The sequence below is a fragment of the Diabrotica undecimpunctata genome, chromosome 9 (assembly GCF_040954645.1).
Source record: "Diabrotica undecimpunctata isolate CICGRU chromosome 9, icDiaUnde3, whole genome shotgun sequence".
NCBI lineage: Eukaryota > Metazoa > Arthropoda > Insecta > Coleoptera > Chrysomelidae > Diabrotica > Diabrotica undecimpunctata.
In genome coordinates this window covers 67,759,678-67,778,597 of record NC_092811.1, presented here as the reverse complement: position 1 = coordinate 67,778,597, position 18,920 = coordinate 67,759,678, and the positions used below count along the sequence as shown (strand labels likewise).

Here is an 18,920-nt window from a genome sequence, read left to right as displayed (position 1 = left end):
TTTGTTTAGGGCGTGCATGATTTGGACGCTAAATTTAAAATTCGACACTGAAAAATAAAATTACCTGTTTCTGCATACATGATTTGGACGCTGGGTGTAATTGAAATGTAAATGGAAAGTCAGGTAATAAAATTCTAGATATTAAGCTTGATAAGGTTTATTTGTCACTTTGAAATAAATACGACATACATTTTACGAAATGGAATCGATCGATACAGTTAGTTTGATACTCATGTATCCTGTTTCTTACGAACATAATTTTTTTTCTACTCTTTGGATCTTTAAGTCTATTACTTTCACTATTACAGACACTATTAATTTTAGTGTAAGTTTCAGTTTGAAAATTTTTTAAAACATCAATAAAATGGAAAATATTTGGATGAGCATGGTAAAAATTATCATTAAAACGCGAGTGGAACGATTCACAAGCATTAGTTGTTAATTGTAAACTCTCACTCATCGCAGCCCACATCTCCGACGGAAATGTTGCGTGGTCGCCAATGTAGTTGTCCAATAAGTAGTCGGAAAACTTTTCAATTTTTGAATCCTTTGGTTGAATAGCCATAAAATCATATATGAAAGATTCTTCGACTTCTGAGGGAGGTAAAAATGGCAGCCCAAAAATATGTTTCAGCCATTTAGATATTTCACTGTCTGCCAATTTATATTCCCGAATTAAGTCACTACCACCGATATTACGATACCAAGCTTGCATAAGATGAAAACGGCACCCTTTAATGTGCACATTTGGAAATTCAAAACGCGCAGCATTGTGGATAGCAATTTCAAAATCGGAGAAAATGATTTTTGGATTGAATTTTAGACCAATTACATACTTCACATTTGCTTTTCAAAACATTAAATAGTTTTATATAGGTTTGTTCCGATTTGTCGGGAAGTAAACAATAATACAATGGTGTATAATGTCCATTGATAAATACATGTATGGTAAAAAATTGCTTGAAATATTGAGCACAGTAACTAAATGTACCGTCCATATAAATCGTTTCACTGCCGCACAGAAAACGCATGTTAGTGTTACACGAGAAGATGATAATGTTAGAACTTAGTTCAACCGCAAATATAAAATTCTCGTCTTTAAGTGTTTTGATATTCATAATATTTACCGCAGCAATAGTTTCTTCTTTAGTTTTGGGCAGTTTCGGTTGAGCCATTCGCCGTTCACTGTATATTTGATTTCGTATTAAATTAACGTCTTTAACAGACATGTGGCTCAAGCAATCTACATTTTCTTTCAACGCACTATGTATGATTTTGGACGGCCTTTCGGTCAAATTATCCTTAGCCTTCCTTTTGGCACTGCTACGCACAATCTGTCTATTAAGCGTCTTGATATCACACTCGTGATTATGTTCTAGATTACTTCGGATCACTAACTTTTCTGGCCCTTTCGTGAATATCTTCGCTTTACACGACCGTTTTACGCACCTCCAATACGTTTCTCCCGATTTTAGTACTTTATCTTGAGAAAAAGTAAAACTGTTCACTTTGAGCAAAATTTTACCACGATTACTTACTAACGTTGAAATTTCCATGTTCACTTTTCACTATTCTCTGACAAACTAATAACTAGTAACTAAGTAAATTTCAATGACCATCATTAAACCCTAATTATATCTAATATCTGGTACCTGCGATAATCCTTCCGGCAGCGTCCAAAACAAGGGTACTTTTAGTGTGTTCACACAGTGTGTGTACACTAGGAGTGTTCTCCTCCAATACGCCTCGCCGACTACTTTTCAGTCGTTGGCGAAGACTTTAGAACGATGAATATTAGTAAAAAATCTCTACTTTTCTCAAAAATCTCAAAGTGGAAAGTGCAGGGCAAAAGAATCAAATATTTTTAAATCCAGACAAGCAGAAGGATATCAATCAATTTTGATAAAAAGACATCTTAACGATTGTGAAACAAAATTGCAATAAAAAGTGATATTGCAATTAATGCTTGCAATCGTGTAAAATATCCTATAACGCCATCTGAGAAATTGGCAGTAACACTGAGGTAAGTAGTTACATGTATTCCACCTCTAGTATGTATTTACTGATATTATTGAAGGTGTTGTAAACCGAAATTGTAATTTTTAAATGAAACACAAGGAGAAATAGTTATACAAAATTTATTAGTTACTCTACTAAATAAGGTAACAAAAATTTTCACGGTTGCCTACCTGCTTTGTTAATGCAAGTAAATATATATATTTTTTAAATTAAGGTAAAACAAAAGTGTAATACGCTACCCTTGAAAATTTCCGAAATACTGTGCTGTATTAGATATTGTCGTGACATCCTGTTTATCCCAGGTAGATGGAGAAGGCTGCGGTGTGCTAGTGATGCTAGTATCATACGAGTGAGTTGATAATCCAGAGGAAGCATTCGATATTGTCGTGACATCCTGTTTATCCCAGGTAGATGGAGAAGGCAGCGGTGTGCTAGTAATGCTAGTATCATACGAGTAAGTTGATAATCCAGAGAAAGCATTCTGGGAACGCAGTAACTGTAGTTCTGCATCCGAAATTATCTGGAAAATCTTACTCTTTGTTTCGGCTTTTAAAAGTGGTGGAAAGGTTTTTACAGTCTTTGCAAAACTCTTGAAGAGTAAATCGACTTCATCTTCAGGAGCTACAGGTTGCATAGGAGAAGACGCTCTAATCTGTTTAATTAAATTGTCTCTCTCTTAACTACTTTTTTGAATTTGTTTGAGGATATCCGAGCTAATATCTTTCTTCCTTTTTGAAGCTTGACGTTCGGTACCGTAGTCCACGGACTTTGACTTGGAATAACAAATTTCTGTAACATTTTCTCTAGACTCGGAATCAATTGTCTCATGCGTAACTTCATCATTAGAGTTGCCACTAACAATCTCCTGAATCTTATCAACTTTTGCATTTGTATTGCTGCTCAGAACCCTATAATAATACATATTAGACATTAGATATTAATCAAAAACATTTCACTTACCGTCGTTCATGTTTCACAGCCTCTAAAAAACTTAACTGCTCTAATAAAGGATTTCTTCTTCTATTTCCTAAGCTAGCACTTCCCGTTGTTTGAATCTCTTTCTTTTTTTGTTTGTAATAATTGTCACGTAGATTTTTCCATCGTCTTTTGCATGATCCAACTAAAAATACATTTATTTAGAGATTTCCAAATAACACAAATTTTGTGAAAAAATCAAAAAATAATTTAATTTAAATCGTTCAACCTTGACCTTTATTAATCAATTTATAGAAAAATTTATTTGTTACAGGTTCCTTGCCACTGGAGAGTCATATAGATCTTTGGCGTTCGCGTTCCGAATAAGTCACAACTACATTAGCGTATTTGTGCCAATAGTATTGAAAAGTATATGTGACAAGGTGAAACCAATTTTCCTTCCTCCTCTACCAGAACTGAATTTGAAGCAAAAGGCTGAAGAATTTTCGGCTATTTGGCATTTTCCCAACGCTGTAGGCGCCATTGATGACAAACATGTGCGCATAATGTGTCCAGATAAAAGCGGATCCCTTTTTTTTAATTATAAACAGTATTTTTCCATTGTGCTGTTGGCCATTGTGGATGCTAATTATCAGTTTATGGTTGTGGATATTGGATCCTACGGGAAAGAAGAAGACGCTGGCATTTTTGGGAAATCTGAACTTGGCAAAGCAATTTATGAAGACAATTTTAATTTTCCTGCACCATCCGTACTTCCATATTCGAAAAATATTATGCTCCCCCACGTTATTCTAGGTGATGATGCTTTTAAACTTCATACAAATGTTATGAAACCCTATCCGAAAAAACAAGCATTAGACGATCATAATAAAGCAGTTTTTAATTATAGACTTTGCCGTGCTAGACGGGTTACCGAAAATGCATTTGGTTTGCTTTGTCATGTGCTTCGTATTTTTTTTACCCCGATTAACGTAAAACCATCAACAGTGGATCTAATTGTTTTTGCTTCTTGTTGTTTACATAATATGTTACGCGATGAATATATCCGCAACGGAAATATGAAACACCATAAGTTAGAAGATATGTCTTTTCACACTCCTACTCAGAATATGATTCCTTTAAGAGGCACAGGAGACTTTGCTTGTACTGAAAGTTTTCAGGTGCGGAGCCGTTTTACAGATTATTTTGCTAACGAAGGCTCTCTCAAGTGGCAAAATAAACAAATTTAGTTTATTAATACATACCTAGCTTTTTATGTACTGTATGACAATTCATTAAATTGTATCACAAAAACTTACCATCTTTATTCATTATTTCCGCAATACTTCTCCATTTAACGTCTTTCTTTACCGTCAACTTATATGATTCATTTTTCGGATCGTACAATTCAGGATAATTGCTAACCACATGAATAAGTTGCTCGTCATCTTCTGCGGTAAATGCCTCCATTAGTAGAAGAAAAAAACAATAAAAATTAATATGTATCTATCCATTATTTCTTATTATAGTATGTACCGTTTCAAATAATGTAGTATATATTATATAAATGTATTTTTTTTGTATGTACAACAAATAAAAATAATAAACACAAATACTACCTGTAAAACCTATTTCGATGGCCTTTAAATGATTTATGCACAAAACACAACACTATTGTTCGCGGCAACTGTGGACGCTAGTCTGCTCCCAAACCAGACCTACGACTGGCGGTCGGCGACTAACGACTAGTGATAGGATAATTCGGATTAAAAATCCTCGGTTATCCGGTTATTGAAATACTCGGAATAATCCGATTATAACATTCGAGTTACGAATATATTCGCTTAATTCATCAACACATTTGACATTTGGACTAAAGTCGGAAGTGACTACCGAAATATATTCGATAAGGTGTAATATACTACATTGTATTCGATATTCGAATACTGTGGACAGGATTGACAGGAATGAACGAATTTCAACAAACATTCGAATTCTCACCGAAGAAAGATGTTTCATCAAATCTAGTTCTAAGCCAGACAAGTTTATAAATTAACTGATCAGCACAAGTAGAGGTGATAGATGATACCTATGAAATATAGCTACTCGCACTGACCAATTGTTTTCTGACATTTTTTGTGTCGTTTGATCATTCATTGGAACGAGTTTATAATAAATAAATTATTTTCAGGTTAAGGATACATATTGAGGTGATTGTTGTTATGAGATTTGAAAAAAAAACTAATAAAATAATATATTATAAAATAAATTAAACTTCATACACAAAATAATAGTAAACACAACAATAATTTCCATACTGTCAAATTAAAAAAAAAAGTATTTCGGTGGGATCAAGACGAACAATATAAAAATTAATTAACAGTTAGAATTTAAAAAAATTATTTGATCCAAATTTTTAGGGGAAAGTCTACTTCTCAAGTTTGATAATTGTCCTGCTTTTGAAAAGACTCTTTCAGACGGTACAGAAGTTCCAGGAATACACAAATATTTCACTGCCAACTCATACAATTCTGGTAAAAGTATTTGATGTTTTGTCCAAAATTCTAAAGGGTCTTTGTTCCTTTCTTGTAATGGCAATTCTAAATACTGCCTAATCATAATGATGGCAGTGGTAGTGGAATTTGAAAAATGTCGTTTTTCTGATACCTTTCTGTCAAAATGAGTCCATATATTTAGGTTTTCTGTAGAGGGTTGATTGGTCTGATCTGAGTTAGTTTTCAACTGAGGCGAAGCAGTTGACTCTGTTTTTTTACTTAGAATTAATTTAATTTCGTCGGTCACCCACTTTTCTGCATTATTGGCGTTCTCTTCATTGCCGAATCCATCTTTTTTAAATCTTGGGTCAAGAAATGTAGCTTTGGCAATAGTTTTACTTGACTCAAAACTACCCAAACGTTGGTGGATTGTTTGTAACAATTTTAATTTAAGAGAATCTCCAATATTTGTTACAACCGTGGTATTTTGTAGCGCAAACTGTATTCCTCGAATTATTGGTATTAACAAAGACACTGTAGGGTAATTTTCACTAGATAATAGTCTTGTTATATCATCTGCTTGTTTTAACACCTTTATACAATCATTAATAACTTTCCAGTCATCTGCATTAAGAAATTCAGGTGGTTTTGACAAGTTTGCTACTGCAACACACAATGGGTTCTTTATTTCCAAAAGTCTTTGTAGCATATGGAAACAAGAATTCCATCTTGTAACAACCTCCTGTTTCACCTTTAAATTAGGTAATCTCATCTGTTCTTGAACGGATCTAAGTTTATCACATGCCAGACTACTATGTTTAAAATGGTTCACAAGTGCCCTACATTTCTTTAATATGTCATTTAATTCTGCAACATCCGTCAAACTCTTTGTCACTATTAAATTCAATGTATGAGCAACACATGGTAAATGAAAAATTTGTAAATAATTCGAAATAGCACTTTTAATATTCGACCCGTTATCGGAAACAACCGCTATAATTTTATTTTCAATTTTCCAATGCTTAAAAATATCACCCAACATTAATGATATATTTTCACCCGTATGTGAACCTGGTAGTTCCCTCGTGGATAAAACATGTGCGCGTAGGACACTCTTAAAAATAAAATGGCCCGTTACTGTTATATAGGCTTTATTACTATCAGATGTCCAAATATCTGTAGTAACGGAAATATATTTTACATCACTAATAATTTTTATTAAAGTTGAAGTCGCTTCTTCATATTGTTTCGGTAGTAAATCGTAAGTTAATTTTTTGCGGCTTGGCGGAGGTTGTAGAGCTTTAGAATATTCTAGAAATCCTGCATTTTCTACTAAAGATAAGGGTTGATAATCCTTCGTTATCATTTTAATTAGAGCATTATCTATTTCACTAACTTTCTTCTCTGACAAGTTACTGTGCTGTTTACTTCCAAACAGTTTTAACTGTTTAGTAGGAATTACCTCAACATTTTTACTATTAATCATGGTGTCTTTAACAATAGCCTGGGAAGAACATGGCTGAGATTCAGTATTTTCTTTACTCACCTCTATCACGTCAGCACTACTAATATCACTTGAAGGTATTATTTCATTTTGTAAATACGAAATAGGATGAAGAACTCTTTCTAAATGTTGTTTTAAGTTGGATGTACCTCCGAAATATTTAAATTGTTTTTTACACATATTACAACTGACAGTTTTGTCCGCATTTTTTACAAAATAACGCCACATAACTGATTTCTTTACACCTGGTCGCATATTTTCGTGAATATGTACCAATTTTATGCAAGAAATATAACAAATTATAGAATAAACAATAAACGAGTTTCATAAACAACAGACTTCTGTCACTCTGTAAGTTAGAATTTATTCCGTGAGATGTGAATCGAATCACTCACACATCGATTTGACTACTTCGATACTTCCAAGTAATTCGTAATTCGGATCGTTCTCTTGTTATCATTCTGCCTGCGCATGCGAAATAAATCCTCGGTTATTCGGATCATCATCCGAGGATTAAAATACTCGAATCGTTACTATCCGAGTATTAAAATCATCCGAATATTCCCATCACTACTATCGACCAAGTCCCTGGTAGCAGCGACTCGGTAGCTTCTAGGAAAACAGTCCTATTTAAAACGCATTAGCGATGACTAAATCAATTGGTAGCGGCTACCCATTCGCGGCTACCAGCGACTGGCGAATTTGTAGGAGAACGTGCCTTAAGACCCTCACCTTTGTTTACGCGATAGATACTTTATCCATTTCGTCAAACTTTGACTTAAGCCTACGTTCTTGCTAAGCGGCGATATGTTTAAAGAAGGTAACAATGGCTTTTATTTTTAACCCTTTCGCTACTGAAATATTATTAGACGGAGATGAAATTTTTTTTGGTGGAATTTTAGTTAAATAGGTATAAATAAATGGGATTATACAAAAAAAATCCCCTACCAGATGTAAAAATTTTGTTGTACACGTTTGTGTACATTAGTACCAAACAGTAGTTGGACTAAATGGTAAAAATGTGTATTTTTTATGTAAAAGCTTTAAAAATAAACCGAAACAAGTAATAATTATTTGTTTTATATTTAGCCTATATCTAAGATTAAAATACATGAAAATTTATGAATCGCAAAAAAAATCTAACACAAATACAAAGTCATTTCGAGTGGAAGGTCAAAAAGCAGTTCCTCTTCTTTCCTAAACACAAATAAACATTAAACTTGGGGCACCGGAAATGTGAACGCCCTTTACAGTTGTTTTGTTTGCAGCGCCCAATCCCTTTGTCACCACTGTAAATAGGCAAATGATCTACATGATCTAATCGAACTGTGTCAATGGGACGAGTTTCAAATCTACACCTTTTAGTGTTGTTTGAATTTATTTCTAAAGTTACGTCTTGTAAACTTGGTCGACCCCTTTTCTTGTCTTTACCACACGTTGTACCAGCAAGTACCAAGGAATTTCCAATATCCATTCGAAAATGTAAAAGATCGAAAATTTTCTTGCTGTCAACAGGTAGTCTTTTACAGTCTTCTTTTTACCCCCTCGAACTGTTGCAGATTGCCATATCTATTGCGTAGAAGAAAAGACGAAGGGTCCATTTCTTCGATCTGATAAATATGCGATATATTATTACCTACACTGCCCATAGAAGAATTATAACGCTTGATTACCTCTGATCTTTCAACATCTACAAATGTTTTTTTTATTTTGTCCCATCTTTTAACGATAGGGGAGAGGGGGGCAAGTTGTTACATAATTGATTCTATTATTTATTTGGGCAATAGTAGATCTTTTATATGAAAACTAAAATCGGATTAAGGTAGTTGATACATTTACACAAATAATGTTAATTTTAATTTATTTAAAAAATCATATTTAACATTTTGTTATTATCAATTTAACTCAACTTGTAAATTGTAACAACATACCCCACTATGAGGCAAATTGTTACAGTCCATGGGGTAAGATGTTACAATAAAAAAAAAATTCTAAAAACTTCCCACAACATTATTTAGTGGTCACAGAAAGAACCCTTGCTTAGCTACAAAAAATATTATAAACATAACACAAAATGAAATAAAATAAAAAATGAAAATCTGAACAAACCTGTTTACAAGAATGTTAAACTAGTCACTATCGGACGAGCAGTGAATACAAATATAAAAATCATCGTTTTTTCCACAAGCAATATGTGCCCATTTTTGACACACAATGCACCGAATCCATTCTTCGTTTTTGGACTTCGAAAATGGAGCTAAACATACCAGACACATCGATTCCTCATCCTCTTCCGAGCTTTCAGAATCTGATTTTTGAAGGTGTTTTTGGTAATGACGGTCCGTTTCTTACATTTTTTAACAGTAGTTTTTACCTTGTTTCTTGATTCACCTGATATGTTTCTTTTGGTTGCCCCCACATTTTTTTTCTTTGTCTTGCCTTTTCTTCCTCCTCCAAAGCTGATTTAATGGGAGTATCAGTCAAAACAGCGGAAGTTCTTTTCTTCCGACCACCTTTGGATTTCCTTGGCATTGCTTTTGGATAAGGCTTCAACTCCTGGGGCGTTATATGAGTAGGTGAATCGACAGGTTCATTTATCGCCAAGTTAAAATCTGTGCTTGTAGAAGGTTGCTGTTGGGAAGGAGTTCTATGTGTTTCGGTGCCAATAGGTGCCGGATCTATGACTACTGTTGCGTTTATATTTTCTGTTATTGGCCTATTTGTTACCTCTGCAGGCAAGAATTCATCATCTTGAAAAATTTCTCTGTTGAATGGCCAAATTCCTGTCACATTAAATCCTTTTTGTATATTGAGAGGTGTAACAGCAAGAGGAAATGAATCTTTAAGAACGATAGGTGTATCGTAAATGTTCATTACTTTACCGGGATTAGATCTTAACATGCATCTGCAGCACTATTAAAATATCTTTTAAGTGGGCCAAATACCGTCCTATCAAGCGGCTGCAACTTGTGTGATGTATGTGGCGGGAAACTTAAAAGAACCACTCCATTTTCTTTGCAAAAATTCAACACCGGAATAGACAAATGAGACTCGTGATTATCTAATACCATCAAAACGGGTTCCTCTTTGCTACATCGTACAAACTGGACGAAATGTTTCATAAACAACAAAAAGTTATCACATGTCATCCATCCAGAGGAATGAGACGCACCTACACAACCAGGAGGTCCATTGGCTACCATAACATCTTTGAATTTCTTTCTCGGAAATATTAAAAATGGAGGTACAAAATTTCCAGTTGCGTTGACAGCTAATGCCAAGGTAACAAGTTGACCTCTTTCTCCAGATGTGATGGCACCTACCTGCTTAGTTCCCCTTTTTGCAATCATTTTTGTAGGCCTTTGGACAGTTGTAAGTCCAGTTTCGTCCATATTGTACACTTCTTGGAGCTCAAATTTATATTTATCATAAACTTCGCCGAGATTGTTAAAAAACTGTGACACATTATGACGATTAAACGCGGTAGCTCGACCCATACTAGTAGCTTCAGGTGTCCGGACTGATAAAGTTCGATGCCTCTTCAAAAATCCATATAGCCAGTCTCTGGAAGCTATCTCATTAACCTTCCAATTTTCCGGAACAGATATTTGGTTGGCTGTTGCATATTGAAATGCAAATTTTCGCAAATCAGAAGTTGTAAGACCGTAATAAATTTTAGCAGAATGCTCAGTATATTCGGCAAGTTCCTCTTCTTCGGCATTGTTAAATATTTTTCTGGCCGTAGCGTAGCCGACTAAGTTCTTGTTACTGTTTTCAGCACCTAAGTTTGATTTTCTTTTCATATAGCGGTGCAATGTCATAAAATTAACTTCATAGCGAGTAGCAGCATCCCTAATTGACAAGTGTTCTTGTAAAACCGATTGCGCCGCCCTTTCAAATTGTTCGGTTGGAATAATACCCCTTGTGGTTTTCTTGGTATACGTTCGCACCATGTTAAGCTATCTGAAAACAACCAAAACAATTTCATGATAGAAAAATTTAATAAAACCTAATCTGTGTTTCTAACATGCTTTGCGAAAATAAATGTAGGTAGGTATGCTATTCATTACAAACAAATTACTATCTACAAAATATGTCTGATCATAATATTGGATTTTTAGTGAAATCATAAATTATGATAACCATATTGTAACCATTGTAGGTATTTCGATATATTCTTACATTAACGTGTTCGGGGCAAGTTGTTACAGTAACAACCTGGCCCCAGATTATTGTAACAACTGGCCCCACGTGTACGAAATGAGGTTAAGTCAACGTTTTTTGGTAAATATTGAGAATCAATTACTAACAATAGCATGCCAATAACGAGAAATATATACGCTTCAAAACTATATAATACACATATTTATACTACTTACCAATTTCTCACAAATAAAAACAAAAGCCACCTGACAACGGTACAGTTTTAGACCCGAAACCACATTCTAAGCAATAACACTATGATGGATGTCTGACTTGAGTATCAATATCCGTTCACAGATGACAGGTCGGTTGACCCAACTTTCCATAAAATATCGGCAACTCATGATACTTGCTGCGTTTTAAAATAATTGCGTAACAACTTGCCCCCCTCTCCCCTACTTTATCTCCAATACCAACAAAGTTAGATGCCATATTGACTATTCTGTTATCAAACCATTTGACTAAAATAACGTTGTAGCGTTTTAAATTTGTTAATATTTAATATCTATATAATAGTAAAAATTCTGTTTTAAGTTTTGTATTCAGTTGTTTCAAAATATAGATGTGTTTGTCTCTGTTACATTGTTAGGTAGAAGATTATTCCGGTTAAAACTAGAAAACGAGGACGTTTAAAATAATCAATATAATACGTGTTATGTGTTATTTCTACAAATTTAAAATAGTTGTTTTGCTTCAAGGCTAAATCCCCGGTTTGTCAAGAAATTGTGTTGCGAGAACAGTTCTGGAACCCTGTGTCGTGTTGCTTGCAACATGTAGAAACGGATATTTCATTGCGACTTTCATTACTACATCTCATTATTTTGGTACTCTGTGCCAGTGTCGCTTTTGCTTCGGATATTTTCGAGATCTTATTGTTCACTCCAAAAACATTCATTGTTATTTGTGTTTCTAATATTGGCAATGATTAAGGTAGATATACAGATTCAAGATTCCCTCTGTAAAAGTATATTGTTATTGGTTACTTGTTTTTTATTAAAAAATTATATCCAATTACAATGCAACATTTTTAATTTTAGACTTTATAATTTTAGTCTGACATTTTCGTCTTGGTGTTTTTACACATTGTTACTAAGTATTTTGCAATTTAATTTATTTTAAAAGTAGTTTATTCAGTAGGTAAGGTATACTGAGTGATAATGTTGCCTGTGAACAATATGAACGTATTAGTTTTTGAGGAAGAGGAGAGGCTAAGAGTATTAAGAAACTTTAACATTAATAGGCGTTTACTTAGAGATGAAAGTGATCCTTTCAACGAACTAACAGATTTTCAGTTTAAATGATTGTATCGTTTAACCAAAGATATAGCAAGAGATATATTAAATGGAATCGTGCAAAATATGGTTATCCATAATAATGTTGTGGCAGTTCCAGTTGCAATAAAGTTTTTTGGTACCCTCCAATTTCTTGCTACTGGTAGCTACCAAAAAACTATAGGGCAAAATTTACAGGTTGCAGTGTCTCAACAAATGATGTCTAGGCCAATTTTTGAAATAATTGAAGCCATTATTGAGACATTTTCAAATAAAATCAAATTTCCTAACTCCATTGAAGTGAAAAATACCAAAAAAATAAGATTTATGGAAGCTACAAACTTTCCTGGCGTCATTGGAGCTGTAGATGGTACACATGTTGCCATTTTAAAACCAAAGGAACAAGAACATAACTATTTTAATAGAAAAGGATTCCATTCCAAAAATGTTCAAATTGTATGAGAAATAATGACCATTCTAAGCATTTATTATTAATAATTTTTTTTAGATATGTGACTATGTCTTAACAATATTAAACATCAATGCAAGATTTGGTGGAGCAGCACATGATTCCTTCGTCTGGGTACAGTCAGCAATTGTAATTGTAACAGAAATGGAACGATGTTTTATAGGTGGTGACAGAAATACTTGGTTGCTGGGAGACTCAGGTTATCCATTGCAACCATGGTTGTTAACACCAATAGTTAATGCAGCCCCTGGAACCCCTGAATTTTTGTATACCCAAAGGCACATGACTGCTCGTAATTGTGTGGAGCGTTGTATTGGTGTCTTAAAAGGCAGATTTAGATGTTTACTTGTTCCACATTTATAGCTGTGCTCATCGCTGCAGCCTGTATAAAAGTGGCCCCAAATAACGAAGCTATCTGAAACAAGGTAACGACTTTTCCAGGATTACATCTCAACCATTTACGTACTTCATCCTCGTAGTACTTACTTAACGGTTTCATAAATGCCACGTCTAGTGGTTGAAGTCGGTGAGAACAATGGGGCGGAAAACACAACAAAATTACCCCATTATCTCGTGCAAGATCAATTAATTCCAAGCTCTTGGTATGGGTGGAGTGTCCATCTAAAACAAGCAGAATTGGTTTCTCTTTTTTGGCTCCGGTAAAAGAAATAAATCTTTGAAACCAAACAACAAACAGTTCCTTGGTCATCCACCCAGTCTCCTGAACCTCAGCAAACGCACCCGATGGAAGTCCAGTCTGGAATTCTTGCTGCATGCGTTTTCTGGGAAAAATTAACATTGGGGGAACATATGTCCCGCTAGCGGAGAAACAAATTTCAGCGGTAACAATTTGACCTCGTTCAGCTGAAGTTAAAATTCCGACCTGACGACGTCCTTTCTTGGAAATTACTTTAGAATGACCTTTAGGATTTACTGTTAAGCCCGTTTCGTCGCAGTTATATATTCTATCCCCTGTTAACTGATGGGTATCCAAAATATTTGAAAGAAGGTCGAAAAATTGTTTTACTGCGACTTTATTAAACCCCATTGCTCTAGCTGACGAGGTAGCTTCTGGCTTTCGTAAGCTAAGATTAGGATGCCTATTCAAGAATCCTTTTACCCAGTCCAAACCTGCTTTTGAACGGATGAACATTTTTAAACGGATGAACAATATTGTTGCGTTCTGCTAAATCAAAAGCAAGTTCTCTTAATTCATTCATGGTCAGACCAAATAGTTGAGCTTCCACGGTGGTCAAATAAACTGCTAGTTCTGCTTCTTGTTCTATTGAAAAGATACATTTATAACGTCCAAGCGTTTTCTGAATTTTGTATTCGGAATTGTTTCGCTTTTTTTTAACGTAGCGCTCTAATGTTGTTTGGGGTATATTAAATTGCTCAGCCGCTTTCTTATATCCCATGAAACCATCTATAACTAGTTGCACTGCCTCGTGCATCTGTTCACTCCAACTTTGTTGTCGATCTGTTTTTCTTTTATAATTTCTTACCATTATTATCTGAAGAAAAATAAAATGTAATTAGAATAATCAAACACCAAACATATCAATTCATGGGGCAAAATGGGGTAGTACCCCATTTTGCCCTACCCCGTTTTGCCCCAGCTGCATATTTGTGATTATAGTGCAATAATAAATTTAATAACACTTGAAACGTAATAATACTAACAAAATTATAAGTGCACACCTTAGACAATGACATGAAATAAATAGCTATTGAGTGAATATAGTTCCAGTCTACTTACTTTTGTAAACGAAATATGTAAATATTGCAATACCACTATCAATCCTCACTATTCAACTAATTCATCGACTTTGGCGCGCTGTACAGCCAAACGGCGGCATCAGGTGATGTCGTACCACGTGAACAGGAAATTCCTGGAGATGTAGCTCAATTGCACTAGTGGTTTGGAAAATAAGAGGGGTACCCCGTTTTGCCCCCCCTTCCCCTATATATATATATATATATATATATATATATATATATATATATATATATATATATATATATATATATATATATATATATATAGTTTGTCATTTCCTGAGAGTGAATATTTAAATAGAAACTTTTTTATTTCCTGGGTTTGTCAGTCTGTTGTAAATAAAACTATTTAACTTTTGCTTAAACGTTTGTAGATATTTTGCACATATATGCAAACCAACAAACCCAGGAAATAAAAAAGTTTATATATATATATATATATATATATATATATATATATATATATATATATATATATATATATATATATATATATATATATATATATATATTTCTAAAGTATTCAACTAGTGAATTCAGAGGTTTAATCGGTCATTCAGGTTGGCAAATAAAAAAAGAAGTCAACTACTTCATAAGTTTATTGAAGACGTTTCGCTTTATATTTCTAAAGCTTCATCAGTTCTCTAAAATATAACAAATGACATTGAGTTTATAAGAAATACAGATATAGTTCATAACTTACAACTCAATATGTAGTATGTTATCGATGTTATCATATCTACTGTACACTTTACTCCTTATTTAAAACTAACTTAACCAAAAAAGAAAAAACAAAAAACAAAAACAAAAAACACACAAACTTTGCAGAAAATAATGTTCAAATAATGTTTTGTTTTTTCTTTTTTGGTTAAGTTAGTTTTAAATAAGGAGTAAAGTGTACAGTAGATATGATAACATCGATAACATACTACATATTGAGTTGTAAGTTATGAACTATATCTGTATTTCTTATAAACTCAATGTCATTTGTTATATTTTAGAGAACTGATGAAGCTTTAGAAATATAAAGCGAAACGTCTTCAATAAACTTATGAAGTAGTTGACTTCTGTTTTTATTTGCCAACCTGAATGACCGATTAAACCTCTGAATTCACTAGTTGAATACTTTAGAAATATATATATATATATATATATATATATATATATATATATATACATATATATATACTGCAAATGTTTAAGCAAAAGTTAAATAGTTTTATTATTTACAACAGACTGACAAACCCATATATATATATATATATATATATATATATATATATATATATATATATATATATATATATATATATATATATATATATATATATATATATATATATATATATATATTTATTTATTTATTTTATCAGTATATACATTTTTTCTTAGGTATAGGTTATAAAGAAAAGTAACATAAAAAATAATTTTATTTATTAACATATCTAACAAATTAAGGATAAAGCTACAAAACAAAACTTAAATCTAGAAAGAATTGAAATATATAAAAACAAAACATGGATATTAAAATTTAAAAATATATAAAAAGCTACATAACAAATTTTTAGTCTAGAAAAGTTTAACTAAAAAAGTAAACATTCAACTAGTTTGAAAAAAACAAACATTACAACACAATTATGTTTTATTAAAATGTTCTGCTATAGTTTTCAATGATTCAGCGATACTTTGAATATTTGTGTCTATTCGGGACAGAATATTCAAAGTATCCCTGTTCATATCTATCAACTCTATCGACAATCTTAAATTTGAATTAATACGTTCTCGACGCCTACGTTTAGGTGACACAGTTTCTGTATCATTCTTTCTTTTGTATAGCTATGATCATTTGATTCACACATTTCTTCTACAATAACTTCACTGTTTATGTTGACTTCAGGATGCACTCCCAGTTCTAAAACACTGGTGTCACATACAGCAACTACTTCAGATTGCAGTCCCAGTTCTGCAACACCAATGTCACCTTCTACAGCAACATTACCCATTACAGCAAGCAATCTTTTCTCTACATCACTTAGAGGTAATGCTGTAGAAGACCCACCCCCAGTACCTTCATGATGCAAACGCAATTTTGCTGCTTTGGCCTTGGTTTTCGATTTCCAATCAGTCAATGCCTAAAAATATCATTTTAGAATAAATTTAAAATAAACAGATATCACCAACTTACTCTCCTCCATTCGGCTGTAGTTTTTTCTCCAAAACCCAAACCATTCAGACGATTGGCAATAGTTTGCCACATGGCGTGGCCTTTGGATTTCCCAGCGGCCCCGTTAAATTTATTTGTAATTATTTCGGGGTTTTTTTCCACCATACTAACCAATAACTCCCAGTGGTCTGCTCTCACTTTCATTTTAGTCATTTTATTTTTAAATAAAATTTTTTATCAATTTTAATTATTGGTTGTTATACGATAACGATATACGATGCGATGTTTACATATAAACAAACCTCTAACTCTAACCTAAATTTTTAACGCTTTTACCGTTTAGTTGTATCTCTTTCTAACCAATGCTTCCAATTATCAAGCGACGTGTGTCTCTCTCTAAAGCAACACGTCTGAAGGCGTTGAGTAGAAGCGAGGCCACAGCTACAAATACGTTGATACAAAACGACAATTGACACCTTGAAATGGAAGACAGAGTACGACACGTATCGTTTTTTGGCGACTATTGATATCAACATAACACAGGGTTTACCCACAGGTTAGATTTGAAAAGGGTGGCGTAGGTAGCCGGCCGATATACAGAAAAGATCGGCCGAGGGGGAATTGAAGGCAGGTTTGAAGAGTTGCTCGAACGGGACGGTGAGGGTTATAAGTGATCCGGCATTAATTCGCCGAAAATAGTGGAATTTTCACTCTATGTAATATGTCGAATTTGGAAGAGTGACCACTGTTTCTAATTTATGAAGATTAGTATCAATGTTTGAAAAGTGAACAAGATTGGTTCCCGTGTTTTTAAGAAATCCCGTTTTTCCTAGTTTTGCGTAAAATGCCTCTTCACCTCACTTCGTTGTTCCTGAAGCAGTTTTGTATTTGATCGTGTCCAGAGAATCCAACCTCAAATTTTATTTGTCCCAAGAAGCCGCCCCAGAGTACTCCTCACAATTTTGAGATGGATTTGTTCGTGTGGCAGGGAGTTTAAATTGCAGTTTCCAACCTCAGGAACTTGTTTTTGTGTTTTTGTGAAATGCAAGTAACATTTTTTTGTGTAAATTTAAATTAAAGCAGACATTTTTTTAAAAAAGTAATAATTGGTTTCATAACAAAAAAAAAGGATTTGTAATAATTAATAAGTTGTAAATTTTATGGTTTAACTTAGCATTTTAATGTTTTTTATTTAATGTTACCATATGACAGCTAACTTTATTATTTTCGATATTTATTTGTTTTGTTTGTTTTAAAAAAAGGTTAATCTCTGTGCGGTAACATTTGTAAGTTTTTGTAGTATCTCCAACCCCTGGAGTTTGCAAACGGACACATGTAAGTTTTTTGATTCTGTATTTTGCAACTATTTATATAGTATATTTTTGGTGCAATCTGTATTTTTGATAACTGTTTGTTAGAGACATAAATAAATGTTTAATTTATTGCTCCAACCATTTTGTTTATTTTAGTTTAGAAAAATCTCCTAACCTTTTTTTGTGTGTTTACTTTTTAGGAAGGAAGAGCCCTTTTCTTCTTTCCTCCAGCAAGTTTAGGATCCTTCAAAGCGGCGCCCTTATTCTAAATTGCTAGAAGCCCTTCCTTGTTGTTTTATTTGTTCAGTTTCCCAGGAGATTTGTGTAAGTATTCTTTTATTTCATATTCTGGTAGTTATCCCAATATGACACCCTTTTCGTTCACTTATCCACGACCCCACCTCTCCAGCTAACCCCTGAGTTCCGTTCGCACATATAACGATTGTTTTGCTTACCCTATCTTCGCTCCCATAGTTTCAGTTCCCAATTTTCTACCCCTATTTTCTTACCCTATGGTAGGCAATATATATCGTTACAACGTCACCGTCTTTACTACAGAGCTGTTCCATGTAATTCCTGGGTTTCTTGAAAAATTCTTTTTCACTGAGAAAAGGTGGTTTTCCAAATCTATTCAGTCTGGCAGTTCCGGCACCATAAATGTTATTCTGTTTTAGATACTGCAATAACGCATACGATGAAAAAAGTTGTCAAAGTATAATTACAACTGCAGCACTATGTCCAAATTTGTTTTGTAAAGTTTGGTCAGTTTCGGTCTTTTTTCTAACTTC

General features: G+C 33.6%; 2 protein-coding genes across 2 annotated transcripts; both read right to left on the bottom strand.

Annotated features, from left to right (window-relative positions):
- Positions 1 to 4,239: 4,239 nt before the first annotated feature.
- Positions 4,240 to 7,113, bottom strand: LOC140451045 (E3 SUMO-protein ligase ZBED1-like). The gene is made up of 2 exons (XM_072544764.1): positions 5,367 to 7,113; positions 4,240 to 4,385 (listed from the first exon to the last, which is right to left on the bottom strand). Exons 1-2 carry the CDS (start codon positions 7,111 to 7,113, stop codon positions 4,240 to 4,242), a joined length of 1,893 nt encoding a protein of 630 aa, XP_072400865.1.
- Positions 7,114 to 13,210: 6,097 nt separating this feature from the next.
- Positions 13,211 to 14,029, bottom strand: LOC140451044 (uncharacterized). The gene has a single exon (XM_072544763.1). The coding sequence runs from the start codon at positions 14,027 to 14,029 to the stop codon at positions 13,211 to 13,213; it is 819 nt and encodes a 272-aa protein (XP_072400864.1).
- Between the last annotated feature and the right edge of the window lie 4,891 nt (positions 14,030 to 18,920).

What these genes read in the sequence shown, in the direction of transcription:
- LOC140451045 (XM_072544764.1), bottom strand. Translation starts at nt 7,113, where the DNA reads ATGTGTAAAAAACAATTTAAATATTTCGGAGGTACATCCAACTTAAAA. An exon ending in ACAATTATCAAACTTGAGAA is followed by an intron (nt 4,386 to 5,366) that starts GTAGACTTTCCC and finishes CATTTACCGCAG; the next exon opens with AAGATGACGAGCAACTTATT.
- LOC140451044 (XM_072544763.1), bottom strand. Translation starts at nt 14,029, where the DNA reads ATGTTCATCCGTTCAAAAGCAGGTTTGGACTGGGTAAAAGGATTCTTG.